This window comes from Rhinolophus ferrumequinum, chromosome 6, assembly GCF_004115265.2.
Source record: "Rhinolophus ferrumequinum isolate MPI-CBG mRhiFer1 chromosome 6, mRhiFer1_v1.p, whole genome shotgun sequence".
NCBI classification, from domain to species: Eukaryota; Metazoa; Chordata; class Mammalia; order Chiroptera; family Rhinolophidae; genus Rhinolophus; species Rhinolophus ferrumequinum.
This window is the reverse complement of record NC_046289.1, coordinates 64,584,566-64,596,485: the sequence shown is the minus strand read 5'-3', so window position 1 is coordinate 64,596,485 and position 11,920 is coordinate 64,584,566. Positions and strand designations below refer to the sequence as shown.

At 53.9% G+C, this 11,920-nt stretch overlaps 1 protein-coding gene across 1 annotated transcript; it reads left to right on the top strand.

The window, feature by feature from the left end:
* The first annotated feature begins 3,800 nt into the window (after positions 1-3,800).
* Positions 3,801-6,879, top strand: CHST14 (carbohydrate sulfotransferase 14). Its single transcript, XM_033106903.1, has one exon. It carries the CDS (start codon positions 4,007-4,009, stop codon positions 5,135-5,137), a length of 1,131 nt encoding a protein of 376 aa, XP_032962794.1. The 5' UTR covers positions 3,801-4,006; the 3' UTR covers positions 5,138-6,879.
* Positions 6,880-11,920: the final 5,041 nt, after the last annotated feature.

Sequence of the window (11,920 nt, the reverse complement as noted above, 5' to 3'; positions counted from 1 at the left end):
GGGCCACCCAGCAGGTCTGGCTTCCCAGAAGTTAACTGATTAACATGTGGTTTGTCATGTCTGGGAGGGCAGAAGGGAGCTGGGAGGGGGTGGGGGGCAGGGGGCAAGGAAAATTGCTACCTGATTTATTGAAGACTTTTCCTCTTGCCTTACACTTGGAGGTTCTAGGAAACCTCTTGCAGAACTTCACATATGACTCTTCAAGCCACACCCACCTGAAATCAAACCAAAGGAGTGCTGTGGCTCCCCTTGCCCTGCCACCCCTTACCCTAGTCTTTTGTAGATTGCACTAATTTACATCCCAGCGAGAATCAACACTGTATCAGTCCACAGACCTGCTGAGCTGCAGCCACTGGCACTCTAGGAGCTGAGGACCGCATTTTCAGTTTGTTCCTGTTGCCCAGGGGCCCTGTTCTCACCTCACAGCTGCTCCCCAGAGTAAAATTAGGAGGCTCAGACCCCTGTTGTCCTTCCAGGACTAGGCCCTGGCCCTGGGGCACTTTGCAAGGGGGCTGGAGCAGCCTGATTCTTCCCAGTTTGTACCAAAGAGGAGCACGGTGAGGAGAGAGAGAGGAGCCCGATGTGGCTTGGTCTGGCGCTGGGAACCTGCTTGTGAGCACTTGCACAGGGCACACTCGGGGGTCAGAAGCCAGGGAGGGCAGCGCTGGGTCCTCTTGCCCCAGGGAGGGGCAGACATGGGCCCAGCTGGCTAAGCAGGTGGCACTGGGTGAGGGCAGTCGGGCAGGGTCTGAAGATGGAGGTGGAGCGAGTCCTGAGAGCACTGCCAGCAAGCCAGGCCCTGTGCTGTCCCTGAGAAAGTGGGCCGTTCCTGCTTGGTCATTGGGCGGAGGGGAGGGGGCAGCCTAGAGGCTTCAGAGGTAAATTTACACAGGGGAAGCCCAAACTCCCAAGAGAAGGGGCTCAGGTTCCCTTGTATTGAATAAGCTGTTTGGAGGAAGGCATTGGTCTGGGAGGGTGGTCCGGTGGAAGAGGTGGAAGAAGTCGCCACAGTAGCCATGGGGCCTCTGGAGAGTCAGCTGTGGAGCCTGCTCATTCCCAGGGTGCTGGGCCCTTGCTGCCAAGGAGCTCAGCCTCCCCCAGCAGGAGAGGTCAAGGTCCTCCTCCCAGGGTCTGCTGCCCAGAACTGAAATGCTTTTGAAATCTCTTAGATGTTGAAATATTTTTTCGAACCTGAAAATGCAACTGGTAGAATTTCGATGGAAGCATAATTCATGTAAAATATATTTTAGTTGATATTTTGTAAAATGCACTTTTTGTGTGTGTCGACCCTGGTTTCTCAGATCTGTATTTCAGTGTTTACAAGGGAGGGAGGACCTTTCCTCACCGCCCTTTTGACAGAGATTAGAAGTACTTCTTTAAGAAAAAAATAAATTTGAAAAATTGTATTGATTTAGAAAAGGATCATTTCCTGTGTGTCTTGTCATCTTTTTATGTGTGGGTGTGGAGGGGCTCACTGCTCTTTATTTTCGGGGTCCCTCTTAACACTTGCAGTGCAGGGGCTCACTAAGGCCAGTAAGTGAAGAGGGCAGGAGAGTCGGGGGAAGGCAGAGAGAGGAGAGGAGACAGAGGGAATGGGAACTTGGCCAGTGACCTGGGAACCACATAGGTGCACAGTGAAGATACCACCTCATTACCCTAGGTCATCCCCTTGAGGAGCTGGTCAGCAGAAAGCCTATGGCCTCAGTATCTAGCAGCTGGCATTCCTTGCTGAGCAGTGAAGACCCCGTCATAGAGCCACGGGTTTGTGACTGCCTGGACCCCTGGTTCACCCCCAAAGCCTCAGTGTTGACTGTGCTCAAGGTGGGGCAGCTGTGAGGCCTTGGGAGTTTGTAGGAGGCAGAGCATGGCTGCCCAGCCCCGTTGCATTTTGGTAAGGACATCTGGGCAGGTGCATTTCCATAGAGGTTATTAGGGGCACGGACAGCACCATGGATGTAATAGCACTGCCGTCATTGTGCTGCCCACAAGCATCCCGAGTCCCAAGAGTCTCATTGTACAGATAGGAAATGTATGGAGACAAGTACTTTGCCCAAGGACTCACCCAGCGTGAGTGACCGTTCCTGTCTTCAGACTGTCTTACTGTGTGATTGCTAACCCAGAAAATCACCAGAGAAATGAGCACACGTGGCCAAATGAATCAAAACTTTTTCATAGTTGTGTTTTCCTTAGTATAAAAGACGTACTTACTTTTTGTTTAAAAAAACCCCAAGATTTTAGTAGAAAATGACCCCACCACCAGAAATCTACCTTCAGTACCATTGGCAGCAAGGAGCAGTTTGGTAAAGGCTGAACATTGATGCAGATTTCTAAATCTGAAGGGTGCATCCTGAGATGCACCCCAGCATTCAGACAGTGGGATGTGGGGAACCTACTCTGAGTTAGGAGGCCGGCGTTGCTTCCCCTTGCGCATCCTGTGTGCTATCACACTGCTAGCATTGGGGGGCCATCCGGGAGTCCTCTAGCTGTTTCTCATCCCTCAGAACCCTTCATCCTTCTGAATTCATCTGTCAACAGTAGCCCCATTCTCTCACCGAACTCGAAGCCTCTGGCATCTTCTACTCCAGTTCCCTCACCCTCTCAGTATAGCGTCCCTGGCATCGGCTGCTTCCTTCCAACCATTCCACCTTTGTGCTCCATTCATCTCTCAAGGGTCCTGATGAGGAATTCAAGCTTTAGAAGCAGACAGATGCATATAGATTCTCAGCTTCCCTGAGCGTCTGTTTCTTTAGCTGGACAGTGGGAATGCCCATAGCACCTACCTCCCAGGGTGACGGACAAGAGAAGACAAAACACAGAGCAGGCACCTGCCTCAGTAAATGTTGACTTTAATCACATATTACTCTGCCTCAGCCTCCCTGGCTCCCCACACATCAGGTGCGGTCTGGGTACTTAGGTACCCAGTTCAAGTGGGGACATGCTGACCACTGACATCCAGGGCATTCACACATCTGCCTGTAGACCACATGCCTGGTGCCATTGAGTTTATGTTTGGCTCTAGGCAAGGAGCTGCTGCTCTGTGCTCCCAGCTCCTCACCCTTCAAACTTCTGAGCACATAGGTGGTCAAAGGCACCGACTTGTCATTGGCGCCTCACCGGAGAATATCCCAGTTATCCCACCTCTTCAGGCCTGGGAAAGGGGAAGCAGAGGAGGGGAGAAGATAATATTTTCAGACATTTTAGCATTACCAATTGGATAAACACCAATCCATCATGTACTGTTAAATCTTAGAGTCAAGCATGCAGGTGAGCCACCGGTCAGTGCGTAACAGCCTTGTTGGAGTGGCTGGGACAGGGTGGGTAGGAGGAGCACACTGGGGACTCCACTTTCAGCAAGAAAGGGGGGCCTCTCCAAAGTTTGGACTCAAGGAGAGCCCAGTGTGAGTGGCAGAGGATTGAGGGGTATTCCTCCAGACCCGCTGTTCAGAAGGAAGGGCTCCGCCAGGCCCGAGTGTGCGACAGGGTGTTGGGTTCAGGTCCTCCATCCAGCTCCTCAGGGCTCGCGCGTCAGCCTGGGTCTTTCCTGCCTGCAGGACCTTGGTAGCTTTTGTCCCCGGAACCCGGAGGACCAAGACCGCCCAGGTTTAGGCGCCCTCTCCCGGGTGGGGGTCTGCACACGCCCTCCCAGCCCGCTCCCCGCAGTGGCGCCCGCCCATCTCCCCGCCCCCGGCTGGGCCCGCCCCCGCGCCTGTGTCACAGCAGGGCTGGGGGCGGAGAGCTGCCGGGCGGGACATCCGGCCCGGGTCCCTCGCCGCGCCCGCCCGCCGCCCGCCGCCCGCCACCCGCCGCCCGCTGCCCGCTCCGGCGCCTCTGCGGGGCAGCCGGCCACCCCCGCGCGCGCCTGGGGCCTCCCATCAGGTCCCTTCCCCGACCCACTCCGGGTGCTGCGGGCTCAAACCGTCGGCTCCCGCCCCCAAGCTGAGCCCGCCTCCCAGCAGACAGCCCTCGGATCGGCCCGGCCCGCGCAGGCCCCCACTTTCGCAGCACCATGTTCCCCCGCCCGCTGACCCCGCTGGCGGCCCCAAATGGCGCCGAGCCCCTGGGCCGGGCTCTGAGAAGGGCCCCACTGGGCAGGGCCCGGGCAGGGCAGGGGGGGCCGCCCCTGCTGCTGCCGTCCATGCTGATGTTCGCGGTAATCGTGGCCTCCAGCGGGCTGCTGCTCATGATCGAGCGGGGAATCCTGGCCGAGATGAAGCCCCTTCCCCTGCACCCTCCAAACCGCGAGGGCTCGGCCAGGCGCGGGACGGTTCCCCGGCCTGGGGGGCTGTCCCTGGATGCCGGGGACTCGGACTTGCAGGTGAGGCAAGACATCCGGAACCGCACCTTGCGGGCAGTGTGCGGACAACCAGGCATGCCCCGGGACCCCTGGGATTTGCCGGTGGGGCAGCGGCGCACTCTGCTGCGCCACATACTCGTTAGTGACCGCTACCGATTCCTCTACTGCTACGTGCCCAAGGTGGCCTGCTCTAACTGGAAACGGGTCCTGAAGGTGCTGGCAGGCGTCCTGGACAGCGTGGACGTCCGCCTCAAGATGGACCACCGTAATGACCTGGTGTTCCTGGCAGACCTGCGGCCTGAAGAGATTCGCTACCGCCTGCAGCACTATTTCAAGTTCATGTTTGTGCGGGACCCCTTGGAACGCCTTCTCTCGGCTTACCGCAACAAGTTTGGTGAGATCCGAGAGTACCAGCAGCGCTATGGGGCTGAGATCGTGAGGCGGTACAGGGTGGGAGCAGGACCCAGCCCTGCAGGGGACGATGTCACCTTCCCTGAGTTCCTGAGATACCTAGTGGATGAGGACCCTGAGCGCATGAATGAGCATTGGATGCCCGTGTACCACCTGTGCCAGCCTTGTGCCGTGCGCTATGACTTTGTAGGCTCCTATGAGAGGCTGGAGGCTGATGCCAACCAGGTGCTGGAGTGGGTGCAGGCACCACCCCATGTCCGATTTCCAGCTCGCCAGGCCTGGTACCGGCCTGCCAGCCAAGAAAGCCTACACTACCACCTGTGCAGTGCCCCACGGGCCCTACTGCAGGACGTACTGCCTAAGTATATCCTGGACTTCTCCCTATTTGCCTACCCACTGCCTAATGTCACCAGGGAGGCCTGTCACCAGTGACCATGACTATGGGCCAGCAACAACTAGGGACTGATTTTGACAATGCCAGCTTCTTGTGCCTGCCATTCAGAGACACCCTGGCTCTGAGGCCTGGAGCTTCTCCAGCTGTCTGGGTGGCAAGGACTGCCCTCAGGACTTCCTTGTCCAGGGTGGGTGCCCACAGTGGCTCAGAAGACAGGGTTGGACAGGAGGCCTGGTGCACTCCATTGGGGTTTCTTGGGGGCCAGTGTGATCTTTCTTGCCCCAGAAGAGCCAGACACCAGTTTGCCAGTGAAACGACACATGTATTCTACAGACTGGCTCCAGGCCCCTGGCTGCAGGGATTATGCAGTCCATTTGGTCCACCTTAACTTAACCTGTGGCCAAACCCAGAGGTGGCGCCAATCAGCACTGGAACCAGAGCCAGGGTCGTGTGGCTCTGCTCACCCATTCATCTGCTCCATGGGCCGCAGGGTTGGAGTTAGCAGTCGTGCCTTACAAATGACTTTTGTGCCTTTCTGCTTCAGACTCAGAATTTCCTACACTTGCCAGGTTCTTTCCATTTTTCCAAGGAAAGGAAAAGTGAGTCAGGGCCCTTGCCTGGTAGCTCTAGGACCCAGCCCTGCAGGTATCCAAAGACCCCTGTAGGTATCCAAAGACCCCTGTGCCCAGCCTCTTGGGGCTCGGGGCACTTCCTCCCTTTACCCGAGGTTGTGGCTGGTATATCTGACTGCCACTTTTCTGACACATTTATTTAAAATTTGTACTTTTTGATAGAACTCCTACGAAGGCTTTGTTTTCCTAATAGCTGAATTTTTAATAAAGCTGTTTTGTATACAAAGTTAGCATTTCTGATTCTCCCTCTGAGCTCCTGTGCAGCCAGCAAATCTCCTAGATGTCTGTCTCCAACTCAGGAGAGGGAGTTTGCAGGTAGAGAAAGGAAGACAAAGTTTAACTTGCTTGGGCCAGTCCATGCCACACCATGGAGAATTTGGGGGCTCCTCATAGGCCATACTGGATCACAGACTCAGCTTCCGGGATGCCACCGAAAGGCAAGCCCCATGAGGAATGGCACACCCCCATGGATTATTCCCTGAAGAAGGGGGTGGGTATGAGACGCTGTCTCCTCCCTCCTCTTAGGAATAGCTCTTGATTGAGGAGGCCCCCAGATGAAAAGAGATTGTTGGGTGTGCAAGGGGAGGTGATTCCTGGCCTTGAGAATTATAGGGAAGGCAAGGAGGTTGAGTGAGGGTCAGGCCCTTGATGACTTAGTTCCAGAGGAAGTTATGAGGGCCGTGGGAGGATATACCTAGCCTTGCTGTTGGCCTCACTTTGGAGGAGAAACTGTGGCTTCTCTGGGCACTGATGGTTCTTTGCCATGACTCGCAGAAGGCCTCACCTGCCTTACCTGATCTCTTATCTAGGTCAGATGCCCCTCTTCAGGGTCCCCTTGGCTCTGGAGACTTCACCTCAGGTAGCATTTACCATGCTTTGTTGTAAACAGCCCAGTTACTTGTCAGTCTCCCCCACGGAGGCTGATTTGTGTGAAGTGGAGACCATGTCTGTCTTGTTCACTTGGCATTCCCAGAACCTAGTCCAAGGGGCTGGCATACAAGAGGCATGTGTATGGCTCAGCAGAACCAAGGTGTACATCTCACTGCAGGACAGAAAACACTGCACTTGGAGTCACCCAGACCGATCCAGTGCCAGTTCTGTTCACCAGCTGGCTGACCATCTCTGAACTTCCACATGCCCCACTGTCTCGTGGAAAGAATAATGCCTGTCTTATGTAGATTGCAATAAGGATTACTGAAGACAAAATGAGTAAAAGGGCCCGTCCCAGCACCTGGCTCAATGGTTGTTCTTTGATATTCTCGTCGAACATCTGATCCCTCAGTGGCTTGTGGAGACGAGAGAAGCCAGGGTACTGTCCACCCAGCACTGGAGACTGGATCTGCCTCTAGATAGAGCCCCTTTGACCTATGGTTTCACTCCTCTGCCAACCAGGTAGTCCTCTTGCTTCTGCTTCAGGGGTGCCCCACCCCCACCCTGCCCTCAGCTTCTTCCTCTTTGGCTGGGAACTGCAGCTCCCGACCTATGTAACAGCTAGTCAGTCCCCCTCACAAGTCCTGTCGAGTGAAACACCGAGAAGCCAGAGGTTGCTGGGCCCAGCTGTTGTGTTTCCCTCATCTCCTTTAGTCCTCACAGCAGCCCAGTCACAGGTGGTATCATCACAGGTGGTATCCTGTTTTACAGACTCAAAAACTAGCCCAGACAGGATTATGTGTCTTGCCCAAAGTCCAGCCCAGGTCTGTATGCTCCCAAACTGAGGGATGGGTGGAGGGAGAGAGAGAGACAGAGCGAGAGGGAGGGAGATTGAGATTGAGTAAAGTGCAGGTTGAGAAGAGGAACAGGGAGGTTAAGGAAGATGAAAGGCAGGTCATATTTAGGGGTATTTTCACATATTCTCTCTCCTCAGTTCCTTCATTCCTTCATTTGCAAAGAATCCAGTTTAGCCCAGCTGACATTTCCCAGTCTCCACCTTAGAGGACTGGGAGACAAATGAAGCCCTTGATGTGGTTAGCTTATTGACTGGTCTCCTCCCAGGCATTAAGGGTGCTGGGCTGCAGAGCACCCTGACAGCCAGGCCGGACGCCTGTGGTGTAGGGAGGAGGGCTTGAGGTAAGAGGGAGAGAGACTGCTGAGACAAACCGCCCCCTACTGTCATTATTTTCCCTAGAGTAGGCCTCTGAGGAACTTCATTTGTCATCTACCCTTCCTTTCAGGAAAATGGACTTCTTAAAAAGAAGCTGCCAAAGAGGTGGCAGAGCGTTGTAGGGGGCCAGCTGGCCCTAGTGGGGCCTGCCTTATATTGGGTACCCAGGCCAGAGCTGGGGGTGTTGCCAGGGGTGGGGCAGGGGCATTCTCAGGACTGGACGCCTATGCTGGCTCGGCTCCTCATCCCCACAAGGAGCCAAGCCCCACGCCACTGCCTGGTGCTTATGAGGGCAAGGGTCCCCATTAGAACTCACTCCATCCTGACAACCAAGTTCTTCTGGGCACGTGGGGCTGGGGCTGCCAATTGTTAACTTCTCTCACCAGCTGAGGGCGATGAACAAAGGAAAGGAGAGGAGCCGGAAGGGGCCTGGCCTTCCAGGTCTGGGCCCTGACTCCACTTCCAGGCTCCAATTTTGGTCTGTTTTTCATCTTGTCTGAAGCTGTTGCCCAGAAACCACCTCACCTTAAATTCTAAGGCTGTTGCTCCTCTTTTTTCTTCTCCCATCTCTGTCTCCTTCCAGGCGGGTCTCACCACACAGACCCTCTACAGGAAGCAAGGTCTGAGCGGAGCTGCTGACCCTCCCCCTTGGGAAAACACAGAACCCTCACCTTTACCATAGCCCCAGGCCCCCTCCTAGGGTAGACCCAGTGCTTTCCTTACTGAACCAGCCCCTGCCTGGCTTTAAGCAAGAGGAAAGGCTTTCTTTCTCTTCCTAAAGGAAAATACTAATAATTAGGTACTCTGAAATCAGCGCACCTGTGCTAGGTCATTGGTAAGTATATGCATCATCCTCGTCATTCTGTCAACAATCCAGCAAGGTAAGTAAAATTATTTCCATTTTATAGATGAGGACATTAAGCCTAAGGGATCTGCCCAAAGAGATGGTGGGGTTGGGATTAAAATCCAGCTCCATCTAATGTTTGTTCCTCTGTAAGTGAACCTGCATCGTATGTTAGTTATCCAGCTCATTGCATTTGCTGATAAGCATTGTGTTCGTTTCTCTGATTTTTTTTGCCTGTCTCTAGCCCTCCTTCCCAACACTCCACAAGTGATTCTGTCCACAGATCTCTCCAGCTATTATAAAATTCCTCAGATTTGCCCACCCTGAGAATCAGCTTTCCAGTCGTACTGGACCCAGACCATGAATATACTAGACTTGTAGTATGGGTCCTCCGAGAAGCAGACGCCCAGGCTGAATTAGGTGTACAAGAGATTTATAGGAGAAACAGCTGTGAAGGAGAAAGGGCGAGGGAGCAGAAGTAGGCTGGAAGAGCCTGGCACCTGTGAAAGGAGAGAGGGAGGGATTGGGTGAGAAGGGTCTCCAGTTACAGTGCAGCTCTAAGAAAGTCTCAGCAAGACCAATGGGGAATCCCAGGCAAAGACTGCCTGTTGGAGGAATGCTCCCTAAGGCAGAAATGGAGGGGACACAAACACTGAGGCGGATCAAAAGTAGATCGAAAGCTGTAACAGCCGCTGGGGGGCTGTCAACCAATGACACTTTTCAAAGCAGGTTCTCCTAAAACTAGATGTGAACACAGCACCTCCGTGGCTGCCACACAGACCTAACTTGGCTACTCCTACTTATGGGCATTGATCCCCCAAAGTGTTGTTGATATAATGATCATTTCAACAACCAGAAAACAGCTGTTGGCCTGCTGAGAGCCTCTAGATGTCTGGGGGGTCCTGAACTAAACTCTTCCCCATGGCCATTGCCTGGTTTTCTAGCAGCAGGATTGCTGCTGCCTCTGCCTTCATTTGGGCAGTGGATGACATGTGCCCGTTGCCCTGCCCAAATGCCCATACTGTCATTTTCAGGACGTTTCCTCTGCAGTTTACCCAACTTGCTGCAGGTTTTGATTTTCTTTGGTTTGTGTCACTGGCATTAACTGGGTGGACACTGGTGATCACCTTTGCCTCGCTTCTGTCTCTCACAGGCTCAGGTCCTTTCCAGGGAGAGCCTAGAGGTTGAGTTTGGGTGCTAGAGCCCCATACTTCCCAGGGGACACAGTCTAGGCTTCCTCCCAATCTGATCATCACAGAAACTCCAGGGCAACCAGAGAGGGAAGCAAAGTTTCCCTAAAGGGAGCGTCCAGGGACACGCATGTCCTCGAGTACTCCATCTTCCATAGCATCCCCTTACTGAGCTTTTGAGCTTGTTATTGCCCTTCAGACCCGTCTGCAGAGTCTCACAGAGACAGAGAATCACAGCATCAGTCTTGATTGTGCCATTGTGAGGGGACAAAGAGGATCAAGGTCAGGCCAGGTCCTCCCCTGCTGCTCAACCCTCTAACTGTGCCAGCCTCAGGCTTCAAGTGGGGCTTTGGGGGCAGGAAGATACGAGGGACTTCAAGAGCTTTGGAAGACGGAGCCTGTCGTCTCACTCTTGCCACTGGCTCAGCATCACCCCCAGACCTTTTGGGCTACCACCTCACTGATTGCAAATGGAGGGAACCAGATATCCCACCTTATAGCAGCCGATGCAGGAGGCCATCAACCAATCACTAGAGAGACTGAGCTGCCCCTGGGACTCCTGCCAGAGCCCAAGGGGCAGCAGAGTCCCAAGAGTCCAAGCACTGTATCCAGAGGGGCCATCAGAGTAGAATAGTCCATGGGAACTTGAGATAGGCTACCCCCTGAGCTAAGGGGCACAGGCTGTCTGGAGGAAGGCACTTGAGGCACGCCCAAGAAGAGTGCAGTTGGCTGGGCAGGGGTGCGGAGAATGGGGCAAGGCTTTCTGGTCGAGAAGCTAAGCCAGATGGGGGGTCAGCTGACCACTGGCAACCCAGGCATGCTTCCCCCGCTCACCAATGAGAAGTGTAGCGAGCCTCTTTCACAGAAGCGGCTGGACACAATGGCAGGCCAGTCCCCTGGAATAGGGTTCTCCTGTTGCCTGCGTGCAAGTGTCTAGTAATACAAAGAAAGCTGTCCTGATAGATGAAAGAGCTGGTCTCACTAAAGCAGGACAACCAGGAGGGAAACGCCAGCCCCTGTGCAACTTGTGCGGAGGACTCTGATATTTGTTCACTGTGACAGCCCCCAGCCCAAGCACCTACAGATAACAGAATGAATAAATAGAGGACTGGGGAGCAATGGGCACAGAGAAAGAACAGACAAGAACGAGGATTCACAATTGCATCTCAGATGCCCGGCCCTCCCTGAGGCTTTTCTCAGCTACTGAGCTGTTAGCCCCTCCCTCCTCTGAAGCCCGAGGGTCCCTGGTGCTACACATTTCTAGGAGAGCTTTCAACTCATGGGGTTCCTCGTCTGGCCCTGCCCTATAGACTGGGAGTTTCCCAAAGGCAAGGGTGAGACCTGTTTCTCTTTGTATTTGGTCCATGGAAGGTACTCAATAATGTTTGAATACGTGGAAGGTCTAATGATTGGATGGATGAACATGGATGGAAGGGTGGATGGATGGATTGATAGATGAATGGATGGACAGGTGAATAGGTGTGTATGAGTGAGTGATTGTGTGTGTATGTGTGTAAATGGAAGGATGGAAGGATGGATGGATGGATGGATGGATGGGCAGCAGAGGGAATAAAAGAAGAGGAATTTCTGTAGGAAGAGAAATCAGGAATCACAGTGGACATCTGGTGGTTAGCATATTTCTTTTTAAATGTAGGAGACTAGAAGGAAGGAGAGATGTTCCACTAAGGAATCAATAGCAGAGGTTTGGCAGATGGAGGAAATGGCCCAGGCAGGGCTGGGTCCTGGGCTTGCTGAGATACAGGAGGAAAAGTGTACCACATGGACTGGGTGACAGGTGGATGTCATGAAAAGTGGAACCAAGAGAGTTGAGGAGTGACCATGGGAATTCCCCAGAGAGGCACTTCCAGCAATCCAATGGCTTCCCTAAAGCAGAGGTAAAAAGAGGCTGTGTTCATTTGTTCCTAACCCACCCAGGCTTCCTACAGGAAGCCTCCAGTGGCTGTTAGGGAGGGAATCCCTTAGGGTATTAAGGACACAGAGTGACCCAATTCCTATGCTCCAGCCCAGACACTGCCACAAGCCTCTGATAATCT